At 40.9% G+C, this 18,612-nt stretch overlaps 1 protein-coding gene across 11 annotated transcripts in view; it reads left to right on the plus strand.

Moving 5' to 3' along the window:
- Positions 1–18,612, plus strand: part of MBD5 (methyl-CpG binding domain protein 5) — a 184,491-nt gene that overhangs the window by 98,661 nt on the left and 67,218 nt on the right. For 6 of the 11 annotated variants that reach the window (XR_006277934.1, XR_006277933.1, XM_043505101.1 and 3 more), the window contains 4 exons: positions 4,210–4,893; positions 10,844–10,946; positions 12,412–12,592; positions 15,361–17,496. Coding sequence is in view for 9 of the 11 variants with exons in the window: in XM_043505101.1 (XP_043361036.1) it covers positions 4,781–4,893; positions 10,844–10,946; positions 12,412–12,592; positions 15,361–17,496 (2,533 nt within the window). In the remaining 2 variants the exon portion in view is untranslated. The remainder of the gene's footprint in view (positions 1–4,209; positions 4,894–10,843; positions 10,947–12,411; positions 12,593–15,360; positions 17,497–18,612) is intronic. The other 5 variants (XM_043505098.1, XM_038421655.2, XM_038421661.2 and 2 more) reach the window with 2 other exon arrangements.

The raw sequence follows: 18,612 nt of genomic DNA on the forward strand, positions 1-18,612 counted from the left end.
CAGTTCTCCTTAATATTTATGCCACCTGCTTCAATGTGGCTCAGTATTTTAAATTTTGATGATTTTTTGTTATTATACAAAGTTAATTCTAACTAAAAATATTGATTTATTTCACTGTCTAATACAGAATTTATAACAAGTACACTGTACAGTAATAATATACAGAGCTAAAAACTAAGTTAGTCTTGCACTTCTTAAAAACTGACCTGGCCTAGGACATCCAACTAATCAGAACAAAGCAAACAAAGATAAAATAAAATAATGTTCCGCTAAATCTTGACTGCACAAAAAAGTCTTGCAGTGCGACCTTCGCTTTGCCAAACTCTAGCTAGTCTATCCTATCCCTGTATTTCTAATGTGCCTATCACCATGGTTTCTGATTGCCATATATGGAGATTAAAAGATAAGTCTATTGTTGTCTGACACTAGGCAAGTTGTTTTTCTATATTCTAGTTGTTTTACTATATTCTCTGCTGCTCCCTAAGTTATAGCATATAAAATTGCATAGTGAATGAACTCTATGCGGGAGAGAAGTGTCTTCATGCTCTTCGGTACCATCCTGTATTGGTGGTATTGTGACAGATTTATGTTACCAGTCTGCCTGAGGTGTCAGCTGATCAGGCTGAGGACGCAGGATTGTTAGGGGAGGAGATGAAGGAGCATACCAAGTGACTTAAGTTAAAGCTTTATTAATAAAATAATAGCGGTGAGTACTGGGAATGCTCCCACATCCACTCGGAGGAAGAAAGAAAGCATTAGTGCCCTAGCCCTAACCCACTTTCATACTCTCATACGCACTACCCGAGGCTGGCCAAGCCAGGGTGTAATTTAAGAAGAAGGGGGGAAGGGTGGACGAGAGTTCTGTCCTGTGCACAGGCCATCCAGGGTCCGCTGTTGATCTCCAATTTGCTTCAGCTCTCGGGAGGGTTTTAAGTCTTGAGTTCTTCTGGGGGCGTTTCATCCAGGGTCCTTTATCCCCCGTGCTTTCTGTACCAGTCCAAACCGGCCTTCCGAGGCTTCTTTGGTCTCCCCAAAACACATCGGCTTCAGGGTCACAAGACTGTTAGGTCCCCATTCGCTGACCGTCGCTAGTTTTGCACCCCCCTTTTAGGTCTGTCTGGTTCAGTTCTCCTTTCCCACAGGCTTTTGGCTGTTCAGCAGCAGGGAGCTTGTTTGTGTGTGCATTGGCCTTGAGTGGCAGTTTCACCCCTTATCTTCAAGCCTAGCTGAATTGTTGAGTTAACCCGTTCCATTCTTCCTTCCTCCCCCTTCAGCTTCTCGCAACCTGCAAAGGCATCTTTCACTCCACACTCACACCTTCAACCCTTCCCAAGATCCTTTTCAATGCATATGAAAGCATTAGCAATGTACAATGCTGCGGCTTACCCATGGGACCCCCCTGCGGGGGCAATTTTACTGTGATTGGGACATTCCCATGGGGCAATTTTACTGTGACAGTATAGGAAGGAAAGGTCTCTGAAAAGAAGAGAGACGATACTGAACTCTGAAAGTGACAAGATATGAGGTTCAATCTGATCTGTGGTGGAAGAGAATTTTATAGTGCAGGGCTCTGCTTCTGACTTCCATGAAGCTCATCTTAGACTCCATCAGCTGCAGTGTATTTGTCCATCATTGCAGTGTCAATAGGTTATATATGTGGCCTCCAAGTTAGTTCTCATTGAGGGACTTGTAAAGTAAGACCAGGATCTTGAAAAAGATCTGATAGCGGTTGATAGATTGGTGTAGAGCATAGCATGACATGTAATATGCTTCTTATTGACATGTAATTCTGAAAGAGACATGAGACTGCATGTTGTGTCAGCTGAAACCTCTGTATGGCCTTCATGGTGACACCTAGATCTATTTCATTGTAGTCATCCACCTTACAGGCTTGTATGGGGCAGTGGCAGGTAGGAAGTTCCAAAGGCAGAGACGTTCATCTCAGAGTGCACTGCTGAAGATACCAGACACCTAAATTCTAGGCTTCTCCCTCCAATTTGAATATCCATGGGTGGTTGTTCAGCAGATAAATTAGTATAATTTTTTCCAAGCTTTTACATTTATTTCCTGCCTGTGTATCTAATCTCTCTGTTCCTTTGTATCCTTTCTCTGTGTTCACTGGTGCTCCTAAGACTTCCCAATTTAGTAATAAAATAAGCTATGTCTACTTAAAAATTGAAAGACACGCATGCACAGTGCAGAATGTAAAGTCAAGAGGCGCATACTTCAGGCAAGATGCCCTGCATCTGTTGGGCAGCTCATGAGGTATGAAGAAGCAGTTGGATTTAGCCTGACTTTTGTCTTTTAACCAGGACCTTCCCTGACCAATCCTTAAGCCCCTTATTGTCCACCAAACTTGTATTTATTTAAATGTGTTCTCAAGGCTTACATCCCCATACGGGACTTCCAGGGTGGAAAAAATGTTAAATGGATTTCTTCAGAGCAAGATTACAGGCTATTCCTTGGACCTTCTTCATGGCTGAGGAACAAGTCCCAAAACCAGCATTTGGCTCCTTTATCCCAACTGAAGGTTTACTCCCAAGTCTCTAAAAAGAAAAGGAGTACTTGTGGCACCTTAGAGACTAACAAATTTATTAGAGCATAAGCTTTCGTGAGCTACAGCTCACTTCATCGGATGCATTTGCTCACGAAAGCTTATGCTCTAATAAATTTGTTAGTCTCTAAGGTGCCACAAGTACTCCTTTTCTTTTTGCGAATACAGACTAACACAGCTGCTACTCTGAATCCCAAGTCTCCGTAACCTTAACCAAGACAGTGTCCAGCCTGCATCCTTGTCCTTCTAGCCCATGCCATTCTAGTATCACACAAGAGTCTAAAGGAAGAAAGTGTAAACTTCTTGATGTTCATATGTAAAAATAGCACAGTTCAAAGAATGTGCACTGCTTAAGTACATCCATATGATACAAGAAATGTATGTGTTCCTATAGAATGCTCAATGTTGTGTTTGTGGGAGGGGGATTGTTCTTTTTTTCTTGTTAAATCCATAGCTTAATATATAATTGCTTTGTTTTTAAGTATATACCACAAAATATTTGCATTATGGACAAGCCGGTGTTGGTGTAGGAAATTTCAATTTTTGCATTCTCTCTCTCTCTGCAACCTGGCATAAGATGTTTTATATGCAATACATTTGAACTCTTTCTCTCTTGAAGCACATTCCCTGTTTCAATTAGTTGGTTCAATAGGCAAAGTATTGTATTTGAAAATAATAGTTAGCAAGAAAGAAAGAGCAGATATAGCATTAAACTATTTCAAAATAAAAGCTCTAACAGCGTCAGTACTGCTGTGGAGATTCATCAGTGTCTTACCTTTTGATTTCTAGAACTATTGTTTTTATAGCTTTTACAGTATAATTAGAGTTTGAACTAAATCTTTCCTATTCAGCTTCACCTTAATAAAACTTGCTTTCTAGAGAGTTAATTCTCTCTTGAAATACTTATAAGTCTTCATTTTGGGGAGATAACAGGAGTTCATGTCATTGTGAACAATAGGGCTTACTCATACAATATAATGTTATGAGACAAGTTTATTATTTTTTCTGTGCCAATCAGGCAGTTCAGTAGGTGCTCAGGTGAGATCATGCAGAAGAACCTGCAAACTAGGATACCACATCTGCACTGAGAAATCAAGTGATGCAGTCTTACTTTTTGCAATGATTTTTTTTATTTGATTACTTGGGTAGAATTAAAGCTCAAATATATTAGCCTGTTCTGCAGTACTTTTCAGTTTAAAAACATTTAACTACATTTCATTTTAGAAATAAGTTTTTTAAGCCATTAACTGGGGCAAGTGGTTCAGTTGTAACTTGTATGAGAATACTTCTGTACTACCATTGAGTTAAAATGGGCTATTTCATTGATCCAAATTGCATGTTAACCTCTTAGTGACTAACATTACACACTCTTAGATTTAATATGTGAATACTTCAGTGGCATTCATATGTAAACGATATACATTTGGAAGTTTACACTTCCTCTCAGGTTTACTTTGAAAATTTCTTTAAGGGTTAAAGGTTTGATTCTGAGCTCTTTAAATGGATGAGGCTATATTAGTGAGTAAAAGTTACAAAATCAGGCCTTGGGTGATGAAAGAGAGTAAATAAGTGGCTTATGGTATTTGAATTTTCAGATCATTTTATTGCAAATTTGTTTAGCTGCATGTGTTTTACACAGCTATGTGTTTTTTCAGGTTGTTTTATTGGAATTGTGAAGTCATGAAAGAATCACCAGAAGATACCTGCAGCACCTTGGATAATGAGTGGAAGATAAAGAGAAGGCAAAAAGAATGTGGCATATAAAGGGTGTAATACCTGGAGGTATTAACTCTGACTCATGTCTGTAAAAATGAGACTAGCTCTCACAAAATACAAGTTATCTTAGATAGTCATCAAGCTTGGAATCATGCTGTCAAACTAAGAAATTCACTCCCCCCCCTTTCTGACAGGTAATAGAGCATTGGTGAATTATGATTTTCCTAAATTGGAAGCACTAATTTTTACCCATGTAGTTCATCCTTATGAATACATAATAAACATTGCATATTTAATGTGCATTATAATGGGAAACTGACTCATTAGCAAAAAAAAATGGCAAATTTTAAGGACTTGGTTCCAAATTGAGCTGGAGCCTCCCAATGCACTTTGTACAATCTGGATAAAGTTGTATTGAATGTCCTTCTTTTGAAGGCCATAATGACATGTAATATAAGGATATCATCTTACTGTTGATATCTTTGAAGAGTCATAAGCAGAAACAGAAAAATGAATGGCGGAAAGGAGTGTGACGGAGGGGACAAAGATGGAGGTCCGCCAGCAGTACAAGTTCCAGTTGGCTGGCAACGTCGAGTGGATCAAAATGGAGTGCTCTATATCAGGTGAGGATTATGTAAATTGTGTGCGCTTTTTATTATTTATTTATTTATTTTAGTCATGACAGAAAGCATATACTAGTTTAAGGCAGTGACTCTCCTGATGATGTATAGTAACTTTATGTATTTTTCCTTCTGGAAATATTAGACCAAATGTTCTGCTGATGTTAATTGGTGCAGCTCTGTCTAAATCAGCTGAGCTATTCCAGGTTGGACCGCCTGAGAATTTGGCCTGTCGTTCGTTTTTTGTTGCTGCTTTGTTTGATAAATTCCAATATCCAGTTTTAATTACTGTATTTTTTTAACTAGGCCTGATGTAAAGTAGCATGAATAATTCTGTGCTGCTTCTTATTTTTCTGTGGTTTTGAATTGTTCACATAGATTTTTATAGCTGATAAGTATGTCAGATATAACACCACTTACATTTTTTTATTATTCAGACCACGTAATACAAACTCAAAATATTTTACATTTACCTCTTTCGCCTTAGTCTTCCTAGATTTATCATAGAATCATAGGACTGGAAGGGACCTCGAGAGGTCATCTAGTCCAGTCTCCTGCACTCATGGCAGGACTAAGTATTATCTTCTAGACCATTCCTGACAGGTATTTGTCAAACCTGCTCTTAAAAATCTCCAATGATGGAGATTCCACAGCCACCCTAGGCAATTTATTCTAGTGCTTAACCACCCTGACAGGAAGTTTTTCCTAATGTTCAACCTACACCTCCCCTGCTGCAATTTAAGCCCATTGCTTCTTGTTCTAGCCTCAGAAGTTAAGAAGAACAATTCTTTCCCCTCCTCCTTGTAACAACCTTTTATGTATTTGAAAACTGTTATAATGTCCCCTCTCCGCCTTCTCTTTTCCAGACTAAACAAACCAAATTTTTTCATTCTTCCCTCATAGGTCATGTTTTCTAGACCTATAATCATTTTGTTGCTCTTCTCTGGACTTTCTCTGGAATAATTGAATATCAGGGTTGGAAGGGACCTCAGGAGGTCATCTAGTCCAACCCCCTGCTCAAAGCAGGACCAGTCCCCAACTAAATCATCCTAGCCAGGACTTTGTCAAGCCTGACCTTATAAACCTCTAAGGAAGGAGATTCCATCACCTCCCTAGGTAACTCATTCCAGTGTTTCACCACCCTCCTAGTGAAAAAGGTTTTCCTAATATCCATTCTAAACCTCCCACACTGCAACTTGAAACCATTACTCCTTGTTCTGTCATCTAGTACCTTCTCTTCTACAGACTAAATAATCCCAGTTCCCTCAGTCTCTCCTCATAAGTCATATCATAAGTCACATCTTTCTTGAACTGTGGTGCCCAGAACTGGACCCAACACTCCACTTGAGACCTAATCAGTGCTGAGTAGAGCGGAAGAAATTACTTCTCATGTCTTGCTTACAACACTCCTGCTAATACATCCCAGAATGATGTTCACTTTTTTTGCAACAGTGTTACATTGTTGACTCATATTTAGCTTGTGGTCCACTTTGACTCCCAGATCCCTTTCTGCAGTCATTTCCCGTTTTGTATGTGTGCAACTGACAGTTCCTTCCTAAGTGGAGTACTTTGCATTTGTCCTTACTGAATTTCATCCTATTTACTTAAGATTTCTCCAGTTTGTCCAGATCATTTTGAATTTTAATCCTACCCTCCAAAGCACTTGCAACCCCTCCCAGCTTGGTATTGTCCTCAAACTTTATAAGTGTACTCTCTATGCCATTATCTAAATTATTGATGAAGATATTGAACAGAATCGGACCCAGAACTTGTTATGCCTTGCTCGTTATGCCCTTTCAGCATGACTGTGAACCACTGATAACTACTCTCTGGGAATGGTTTTCCAATCAGTTATGCACCCACCATATAGTAGCTCTATCTAGGTTACAGTTCCTGAGTTTGAGACGGTCATGTGAGACAGTATCAAAAGCTTTACTAAAGTCAAGATATACCACGTTTACCACTTTCCCCCTAACCACAAGGCTTGTTCCAAATATCCATTGTTTTTACAGCTTTTTTAAGCTTCCTTGTGCAAGGAAGTTAAGAGGATAATCCCTGTAATAGCTGTAAACAACATGAATCTTGAAAAGGTTTGCAAATGTTTCTTACTGGATATCACCATTCTTCTTCATCAAGAACTGCTTCTGCAGATCTCCAGCTGATGGTCACAATTGTCCCAGCTTTCTGTATGCCATGTACAGTACCGTTTTGCAGATCCAGATTTTAGGTGAGTTAATACAGTACAAGAGACCACAGCCCCAGCCACACTAAGTTCCTTTCCGTCAGCCATAAACAGGAAGCATCCAAATTTTTGATGCTGCTTCACGTGCTTGTCCACTCTGGGTGCGCATACACCCCAGGCATTTGAGATCAGAGTGTTTTGGCCAGCAGTGTCCATTGGGGCCACTCCTGTAACCTGACTGTCCTCATGCCCCCATACCAAGGTCAGAAATGCTGGAGTGGGCTCAACCATCACTCAGTTCCTTCTTATTTCCCATGACTATGAGATGGAGCTTCCTAGCGTCTTCATCTGGGTGCAACATTTTTCAGAGTTTCTTGTAGATGATTCTGTATATTACTGATAGGTATGGTTAGTTAAGATAGTTACTGTTCACAGATTTTTGATACTTTTTTTAGTTTTGGAAGTTTTACCTTCCTTCCTTCCTTCCTTTTTTATTTTTTTTTTTTTTTTAATTTTGTCAGGAACTTCCTCCCAATCCTGGGGCTTAGAGATGTCCCATAGTAAGTTGTCCAACTCTTAAGTATTGTGCCCTTCTTGTGCTGTGGCAATTCCATTTAACAATGGGAAACATCAGTTACCATTTTTGTCTTGGGGAGCCTATATCCCTGACAATGGCTTGGTGTGCAAGTCCTTTTCTAAGAAGACTTCAAAAGGCAAGAGGGCACACCTATCTTTTTTTTTTGTTAGTCTGGGTTCTGATCTGGGTTGGGCAGGCACCACTCAAGAAGTTCCACTTCTGTCCAAAAGTGCTTCTGTGCGTTCTGGATCCACTAGCTCCCAGGCTTCATCTTCAAAGACCAGTTTTGGATGTAGGTAGGACTGTTAAAGCTAAGTCTTCAGAGAAGAAGGAGCATCACCCCTCTGAGAAAAGCAAAGGCAAATGCTCCCTGGGAATTTCCAGTAAAAACAAAGTTCAGGTCACCCCCTGCTCCCAATGAAAGGAGTCTCCACACTCTGAGCTCCTCGGGAGCATGGTATCAGGACTCCTTCACCGCTTTAGGATTGAAAGTTTAACTGTGTCTGGTACTGAGGCCAGAGCATCACGGGCTACCTCAGCACTAAGCTCTTCTGCACTGGCTATTATGGTACCAATACCATTGGTACTGGTCTCTTTGGTGCTGCTCACTTCAGCATGAGTGTGTGAAACAAGACTTATCAGCACCGTCAACCCCAATGCTGGCTGCTCCCACCCCTAGGTTTACGGGACCACTTTTCTCAGTACCAAGGAAGTATGTGGTACTGAGGGATCTTCAGGTTTCAGATGAGTTGGGATCTCTGCTGCACTCCACAGATCTAAATATTGCCACTGTAATAGTACTGAGCTCCTGGCTTAGTGTTGTTACTTCTCAACTTACAACTTACCACCCCAGCTTTGGCAGCTCCTCACTGCCTTTCAGATCCACAATCCTTTTTTTGTCATCTTCAGATTCCCAGCACAGCAGGGAGGGATCCCCCACGTATTCTCCAAGGGGCCCTTTTTTTGAACCTTATGAATGAGGAAGTGTCAAGGGCTTCAGACATGTTTAGATCTCATAGGGGGTATAGGTTAAGGCATATACCCTAGTATCCTTTTTCTGGCCTCCAGACCCTTTTGCTTGTAGTAATCCAACATTGTGCTGTCTTCACCACTCAAGATATCCTACTTCTGCATGACTTCTGTGGGTGAGAACCTCCTCCCTTACACCATACTAGGAAAACTACAGTGTTTCAGTTTGTAGCCCATGAATCTGAGCTCCCTGAGGAACTATTTGAGGAGGAGCAGCCTCGGGCTCAGTATCAGGTGATGTCAGCTGCTATCATCCCATCTACGCCTTCTCACCCAGATGATTACAAGAGCTTTCAAGGTCTGCTCAGAGATGTAGCCAGTTTCCTTAAGGTACCAGTGGAGGACCTACAAGAGATCTCACATAAGCTCTTGAATGTTTTCCTGGCCTCCATGCCCTGGAACTAACTTATATCCCCAGCTGTGCCAACTAATCTGTATTTAAAGCACCACTAAACTCAGGTGAGAGGGTTTTTTATATGGAGAAGAGTGGGGGTTGGGACAACACATGGATAAGAACCTAAATTAACTCAGAAGTGTCGATGTAACCAAAGTGACAATTTGTTCTGTGGTGTGCTTATTCAGAACAGACTGTAAAGGTTCCATTTAGCACTATGTGACTCGTTAGTTCTGGAATTCTAGAGACAATATTGAAAACTAGGGATAATACTTGTTGAGTGAAGAAGTAATAATGAGAGGATCTTGCTTTAATCATCCTACAGTAAAATTATGCCTGAGTCTTTTCAGAGGAGTAAGCGCTGTTCTAAAGTGTTTCAGTTTGGAGGAAGATACGTTTTTCTTTCCAACCTGACTCTCTTTTGCCTCATACCTTTGTTGTATGCTTTTTAAATTACTATTTAATTTTATTTATTTTCATATAAAACTTTAATCTAAAAGTTTAACATCCCATGTAGTTCAGATCTTATATGATTGTGTTATATACAAAAACTTAAAGTATTGTTAAGTTAATTATTTCATAAATAAATTGGAATGCTCCAGTCAACTTCAATAAGAAAATTAATTAATTAATTTAAACTTCTGTCATATAGATATGTCGTATGCAGTTGTTGACCCTGAGTGTAGCTTAATATTTTTATCATCTAAAATTAGTTGTTCATGTATCTCTTTTAAATGTGAAGTCTTTTAATGTTTTGGTGTTTGAATTCGGCTGTCTCCTAGATCCAAATATCAATGTAGTAGAGAGGGTTGGTTTGTTGGCTTGTTCAAAATAGGAGTTTTATATACAGTTGGCTCTTTACTCTTTTATTCACCAAGAATTCAGCCATCCCGCTCTAGTTCTGTTAGTCTTTCCTTAATAAAAAGCTTAGACAACCAAGTAACAAAGAGCACTCTAGAAGCATGAGATTTCAGTTATACAATCTTTCCTCCTTTCATGGATTACTGGTCTGGATGGAACATGATTTCTTTTTTGGCTATGGAAACAATGATCTTCTTTAGAGAGTTACAGAGCCCCAAGTGTGTAGTAATTGTCCAATTTATCAGAAGTTTGGGCCCCCGCATTTAAGAAAAACCAACCCTATAATAAGCAAAAACTATATATATAACTACTGTCCTCCTGGAGTAACATCTCTTGCTTGTAAGCTTAGTTTCAGCAAAATCAAGATGTACACTTAACTGGCCTATGTATCCTCTTGTGACATCCTTCCTTAAATTAGGACCTGAACAGGTGAAGTACAGTGTGCAGGTGGACTGCTGCACCTTCTTGGAGCTCTATTGACTTCATAGTGGGGATCTATGTGGTTGCTACAGTCCACCCATGGATCTTATAGGGCCATAAGTGTGTTTGCGCAATGGGACCTTAATTATGTTTGAGGCCTTAAAGTACTACTGCAATATGAATAAATAAATATTGATAAATGTGGTTACCTTGGGTTCTTTTCTGTGGGGGCACCTTTTTTGTTTCTGCATTAAAATCAGTGGTTTTCTCAGAAATAATGTTGTGTCTGGCACAAACAACTTTGCATCTGCATTTTTTTTTCTGTAGTGTGATCTTGATCAATAAAATACTGTCTCCTGATGAAAAACAAGATATCAAACATAATAAAAATGTGAACCATTCACTATCTTAATTTTTTTTATTTTTCACATATCTGTATATGGAAACCATTACCTAAAAATATTGATTCATTTATATTATTCCTTTATAGTCCTAGTGGGTCTTTATTATCCTGCTTGGAGCAGGTTAAGACATACCTGCTGACTGATGGAACCTGCAAATGTGGCTTGGAATGTCCTCTCATTCTTCCCAAGGTAAAAAATAGCTTTAAATATTTATGCTACAGTGCCTATCAAATAAATTATTATGTCATTATTTCTGCCATGCCATAATTTCATTCCTATTTAAATGGTACGCTTACAAGGACATATCATGCAGTTAAGATCCAAAATATAGGATATTTTTGTTTTTGTACAGAGGTTGGTTGGTTGGAGGAAAGGAGGAGTCATGGCATGGGGAGTATAAAACCTAACATGAATACAAATATTTTTCATGATTTTATTTTTATTTAAATTTTCCATTTGTTTAAACATATGCCTGTAGTGTCAGAAACGTAATGCAAAAGCATTGTACTAGTGCATGAGAACCAGAAAATGAAACTAACTAATATAGTAGTTTCAAGGCAATGTGATGACATTTAGCACCTTCCATAGGATTCCCAATACCTTTGGGTTCTGGCCCATAATTTATTTTTTTTCTGCTTATAAAATATACATTATTAGTATACATTGAGTGCTACCACTCTTACATAGCTATTCATTATATTTACACGCAATAAAAAACTATATAAGAGGAGCTTTCATATAATATCCAGAAATTAGGTCAAGTAATGATAAAATCCTGAAATTCATAATATTGTACACTCGTAAACTATTATCCTTAATCCCAGACACCTATGGGATTTTTTTTAACTGGATATATAGTGCACTAATGATGTTTTCTTTAAAATTCTGTTAAAATAAAACAAAGGGCAGGTTGCATACCTTTATTTGCTTTCTATATTTATCAAAATTATCATTGGTTCACAGGGTTGCCTTTCTATTCCTAACAGTAATCAATGCTGCAATGCGGTTGGGACACAGATTCATTCTCCTTCCCTACCACCGCTCACCCAAACACGCACCTCAAAAGGGAAATGTGATAAATTATTTCCCTCTATCCTCCATTACCATGTAGCCTCATTACTACTGCAGGCAGCCTTGGGCGTCCACTCTTTTTTGTCATACCAAGACTGTGGTGCTCTTTCCTATGCCCTCCTTAACCCAGCCCTCTCTTGATTAGTGGCTGGCTGGTTGAACTGCTTCAGGAATTCATTTTCTCGATCAGTCTCCCCTAGTTGGGTGGACAGAGAAAGGAGGAGATGTGAATGATGGGTGGAAGTGAGAGAGGACCAACCCTCCATGGTGGAAGCAGGAAAAACGAGAAGGTATATACCACCCACCACTGTCTGCATTCATCAGGCTCTTTCTGCAGCTGGAGTGGTGGGATTGCCAGCAGCATCCAATGGAGATTTTAGGACAGTCTAAGAGTGAGGCAAGAGATCCTCCAAAACATGCTATAAAGGCTGATGCACCAGGAGATGTAAGACATGTGAGGGAGATTATTTAAGGAACTAATGCACATTTAGTTTTAATCTGATTGCATTTCCAGTTCAGGTATATTTTTGGAGTTTGTTACCTTTGTTATGAATGTATCTAATATTAGGATTATTTTTTTCAGGTATTTAATTTTGATCCTGGAGCTGCTGTGAAACAGAGAACTGCTGAAGATGTTAAAGCAGATGAAGATGTCACTAAGCTATGCATCCATAAACGGAAAATTATTGCTGTGGCTACACTTCATAAAAGCATGGAAGTTCCGCATCCTTCACTGGTTCTTACTAGTCCTGGGGGTGGAACAAGTGAGTAATATTATTCAAGAAAAAAAAAAGATTAATTTGACTACTTGATTTTTAAAATTAGAAACTAGTTCTCTAAAACAGTAAATAACTAATTTCAACCCCCTATGCTGATGAAACCTTAAGGAGGAGAATTTTGAAGTAGAAAAGTAACAAAAATTCCAAATTTAAGATGCATATAGAAATGTTAACAGACACAACTATACATGGTACATATGTACTTAAGTGTTTTTTGATTACTATTTATGATTTTAAAGGTCTGCCTTAGTACATACGTGCAATGTAACTAATGCTATTAGGAGCCTTAACTTTGGAGTTTTGTGACTGCTGTGCATTTCTATTTTCAGCTTTGTCATTGCATGAATGTACTGTAGCTTTCTTCTTGTAGTTTTTATGTTCTATTTCTATAGAAGGAAAGAAGAAATAAAATGATATGCTTATCCCCAGCCAACTAATCCCAGCTGCCCAGTTTTCCCTACTTTCCTTCCTGACTACACTATTATCCATCTCCCAGTTGAAGAAACCCTTCCAATACACAGCTCCTCCCAAAACTAAGTGCCCCAGCAAGTATAAGAAGATTGCCTCTTTAGATAGCCATACATTGTAATATGTGTCTATAGGCCACGTTCCGTGGTATGTACTTGCATAGATTTGCTTTTGTAATTTAGTCACAGAGTCAAATGTTGCATGCATTTGAATGAGCCATCTGATTGCCTTTGAAACATACACATTTATGTATATTTTGTGGAGGCTGGGTTAGTTTCTGCAGCTCTTAAGGGGTAGTGGAAGGCAGTTTGTCATAGTGGTGTAGTGGGGAGAGACTGGCAAGTAGGGTGAAAGTGTCCTGTCACTGCAGCGCATGTGCGTGGTGGCCTTGTCGCTGGTGGGGTTGCCCGGCATCAGGTTTATGTCCGGAATGCCCTCTCGAAAAGGAACCCTGGTAGCTCCAGTCAGCACAGCTGATTGGGCCTCTAAAACTCCGATTGGCTGCAGTGGGGCAGGCAGGTTCTGTGCCCAAATCCACATGGCTCCCAGGAAGCGGCCAGCATATCCCTCCGACTCTTAGGTGGAAGGGTGGCCAGGGGAGCGCTACGTGGTACTCTCGCCCACAGACGCTGCCCTGAACGCTGGCTCCACAGCTCCCATTCACCGGAGAATTTTTAAAAATAACCATTTCCCTTCAATTGTTTGCATTCCACAGGAAAACTTTGGCATCACGGCAAAATAATAACTGCATACAAACATTTTAAAGAGCACAGCCCAAGCTGCCACTGAAGCAGCAACAGCAACACAACCATACACTGCATTGGGAACGCCTAGGAGCTGCAAGAGTAGCTATTGTGGCAGCCATTGTGCAAGCGCTGGACTAGGAGCCCCCACCTCCATTATACTCCCAGAGCTGGCACATGACTCTATCCCATATTTTCCCTCATCAGCCATGAGCTACCCTTACTTTTAGGGGAACACAGGGAGGGGGAGAGGGAGCGAGAGAGAGAGAGAGAGAGATGCAGGTCTCGCCCTCTAAGCCCCTCAGGCCCAGTACATGGCTCCAGCAGCCCATCCTCTCCTCTGGAGCAGGGTGTGACAGAGAGAGAGCAGAAGTGGGCACAGCATATGCCCACTGCACCCAGTGCATGATGCCAGATGCCCATTTTTCCTTTGGAATAGCCACTTTCTGCTGCTGCCAGCTAACCTAGTTAGTCTGAAAGCTGAAGTGCTAGCAGCCTGTGTTGAAGTGCTGAAGGTTTGGGGGGTCAAACCCTGATGATGATTAAGGCTGTGTGTCTGTCACGGAGGTCACAGAAGTCATGGATTCTGTGACTTTCTGTGACCTCCATGACTTCTACAGTGGCCAGCAGCATCAGTTTGGGTGTGTGAGAGGGGGCAAGGGCTTGGGGTGCAGGGTAGCGCTTACCGGGAGGGAGGGGGCTACCCGGCTCCCACCAGCATGTCCCTGCAGCTCCTAGGAGGAGGGACCGGGGTCTGCCCACTGCCCGCAGCAGCAGGTGCTTCCCCTGCAGCTCCCACTGGCTGCCATTCCCAGCCAATGGGAGCTGCAGAGACGGCACTTGTGACAGCAGCAGCATGCGGAGCCCCCCAGCCACCCCTCCCCCTAGGAGCTGCAGGGACATGCCGGTCAGAGAGGGGTAGGGAGCCTGCCAGCCCTGCCAACACTCCCACCCTCAACATCTGCAGACCCCCCCCCCCGAGCACTCGCTGCCCCCTGGCCCAAGTTTTAGTTAGGGGTATATAGTAAAAATCAGACAGGTCACGGGTTGTGAATTTTTGTTTACTGCCCATGACCTGTCCATGACTTTTACTAAAAGTACCTGTGACTAAAACATAGCCTTAATGATGATGCATGATGCAGGGAGGGTTGCACAAAACGTAGGTAAAAACAATCTTCTGGGGGGGGAGGGGGAATATGAAACAATGTAGTTTTTTTCTGTGCCAAAAGAAAGTTATTTAAATAGCAAAGTCAAACACTTGAAAGTTAGGAAATGACTCGTGTCCGATTGCCCATGCAGCCTCAGTTTTGCTTCTTTTGTACATATGCATTATGACACAGTCTTTAATTATATGATTGTGTACTATTTTTGAACAGGCAACCATAAATCTTGGATTTCCTAGCTTTTGAGTATTTGTTTTGGAACCTAAATAACTTTTTCTTTGTTTTTATATGTAATAGCTATAGATGTAGATGAATGTAATGTAAAACTTAATTTTTTTAACAGATTTCAAAATATTAATTACTGTTTCTTTAATATCAGGTGCAACTCCAGTAGTACCTTCTCAAGCAGCAACTCCAAGATCAATGAGGAATAAATCACATGAAGGAATTACAAATTCTGTGATCCCAGAATGTAAAACTCCTTTCAAGTTAATGATAGGGGCATCTAATGCCATGGGTAGGCTTTATGTACAAGAAATGACTGGAAGCCAGCAACAAGATCTTCATTCTGTCTATCCTAGGCAGAGATTGGGCAGTAACGATCATGGACAGAAGTCTCCATATCGTGGCAGTCATGGTGGAATGCCTAGTCCAGCTTCATCAGGATCACAGATATATGGAGATGGCTCAATCTCTCCTAGGACTGATCCACTTGGAAGCCCTGATGTTTTCACAAGAAACAATTCCAATTTTCATGGAGCGCCCAACTCTAGTCCTGTTCACATGAACAGGACTCCTTTATCTCCACCTTCAGTAATGCTACATGGTTCTCCAGTTCAGTCATCCTGTGCAATGGCTGGAAGGACTAATATACCTCTTTCCCCAACCTTGACCACAAAAAGCCCAGTAATGAAAAAACCCATGTGTAATTTTTCAGCTAGTATGGAACTACCACGAGCAATGTTTCACCATAAACCACCCCAAGGCCCACCTCCACCTCTTCCACATTCTTGTGCTCTTCAGAAAAAGCCATTAACATCAGAGAAGGATCCACTTGGCATTCTTGACCCTATTCCTAGCAAGCCAGTTAATCAGAATCCTGTTATCATTAACCCAACTACTTTCCATTCTAATGTCCATTCTCAGGTACCTGTAATGAATGTAAGCATGCCTCCTGCTGTTGTCCCTTTGCCAAGCAATCTCCCTTTGCCAACTGTAAAACCTGGTCACATGAACCATGGAAGTCATGTACAAAGAGTTCAGCATTCAGCTTCAACTTCCCTCTCTCCTTCACCAGTGACATCCCCAGTTCATATGATGGCATCTGGGATTGGAAGGATTGAGGCATCTCCCCAAAGATCACGTTCATCTTCCACATCATCAGATCATGGAAATTTCATGCTGCCTCCAGTAGGACCACAGTCATCTTGTAGTGGTATCAAAGTTCCTCCCAGGTCACCAAGATCAACAATAGGGTCTCCAAGACCATCTATGCCATCAAGCCCTTCCACCAAGCCTGATGGACTTCATCAGTACAAAGACATCCCTAACCCAATAATTGCTGGAATGAGTAATGTACTAAATCTGCCAAGCAATGCAGTTTTTCCTACCGCATCTGCTGGAAGTGGTCCCCTGAAGAGTCAGCCTGGTTTGTTGGGAATGCCTTTAAATCAGATCTTGAATCAGCACAATGCTGCCTCTTTTCCAGCAAGTAGTTTACTCTCAGCAGCAGCCAAAGCACAGCTAGCAAATCAAAATAAACTTGCTGGTAACAACAATAGCAGCAGTAGCAATTCTGGAGCTGTTGCCAGTGGTGGCAACAATGAAGGACATAGCACTTTAAACACCATGTTTCCTCCTGCTGCCAACATGCTTCTACCAACAAATGAAGGGCAAAGTGGTCGAGCAGCACTACGAGATAAACTGATGTCTCAGCAAAAAGACCCTTTGAGGAAAAGAAAACAACCAACTACCACAGTATTGAGTTTGCTTAGACAGTCTCATTTGGATAGTTCTGGAGTTCCTAAGCCTGGATCTGATTTGATAAGAAAGCAAAATCAAGGTTCATTTTCCATCAGTTCTATGTCTCAGTTACTTCAGTCCATGAGTTGTCAAAGTTCTCACATGAGCAGCAATAGTACCATCAGTTGTGGGAGCTCAAATACTGTTTTGCCTTGTTCTGCTAACCAGATGCATTTTACAGATGCCAATATGAACTCTGGCACTCTTCAAAATTCATTGACACAGAGCTTACCTTTAAGAGGGGAAGGTATGCACTGCCAGAATCCAAACACTAACTTTGTCCATGGTACTAGCCCAGGCCCAAACAACCATCTTGCAGGCTTAATAAATCAGATGCAGGCTAGTGGGAACTGTGGGGTGCTTAGTCAGTCAGGAATGGCTTTAGGAAATTCATTACATCTGAACCCACCTCAGTCAAGAATCCACACATCCTCCACTCCAGTGATACCAAACAGCATTGTTAGCAGCTGTAATCAAACAAGTCCTGAAGCAGGTAGGTTTCCTTTTAAAAGAGTACCCGAATGTCTGACAGTTTTGAACTGTGTTATGAATTGTTTCTAAATGTATATTTTCATTTAATCATACAGGCATAAAAAGTATGCCTGTCTCAGACTGATTACCAGATAAAAACACAATCATATCAAGACAAAAACAGCAGTAGACTAAAATCACATTTTCTTTACACCAAAGCATCATGTTCACAAAACGTGGAGTGCCCCCCTCCCCATTAACTCCTACAAAACTAATACTCCCAATAGATAAAATCTATATAACTGTCCAGGCTGATAAAAACCTCAATTGTCCCCAGACATATGCCCAAATAGATCAGTTTTGAAGCGTATCCTAAAGGTCAACAGATTTGGGCTATTTAAGACCAAGGGGAGTGAATTTCAGAGTTATGGGGCTGTGGTAGTATGGTACAGGACAGAGAGAGTTCTCAAGGGATCAGGCCTCAATATGATTAGAGCTTTAAATGTCCTAAGCAACACCTTTAAACTCTACCCAGAAATCCACAAGCAGCCCAGGCAGACTCTGGAGGCGCTGCTCATGGTCATGGCAAGATACGCTTAATAAGCAGACCACTACCTTCTGCATTAGCTTCAGTTGCTGGGTTGATTTAAGAGGAATCCCCATATAGAACACATTTCAGTAGTCTAAATGACGAAAACTCGGATAAAGGTAGCAAAGTCCATATCCAAGAGTGCAGGTTGTAACCTCCTGACCAGACACAGATGAGAAAAAATACCATCATGGTTATGAACATCTAACAGCTGGATGGATAACAAGATCCCAGAATTGCCAAGTTAAGTGACAAGCAGCAAGCAAACATCCTCAGTAACAGAAACCAACATAATCATTTTCACATTCTGTGGCTGCTTCTCCCAACCTATCAATGCCATCTGAGTCTTCTTTGGATTGAGCCTCTGCCAGTTCATTCAAATCGATGCCCAGTCACTACCCAATACTGCAAAAGAAGCTCAGCCACATCTTCTGTGTTGGATAAAATGGAGATAGAGAGCCGAATATAAGCAAACTGAAAATACTTCCATCTTTCCCTTTCAATAATACTCCCTGTATGTATTGAGCACTGATGGCATTATGTTCTTTG

This window comes from Dermochelys coriacea, chromosome 11, assembly GCF_009764565.3.
Source record: "Dermochelys coriacea isolate rDerCor1 chromosome 11, rDerCor1.pri.v4, whole genome shotgun sequence".
NCBI lineage: Eukaryota > Metazoa > Chordata > Testudines > Dermochelyidae > Dermochelys > Dermochelys coriacea.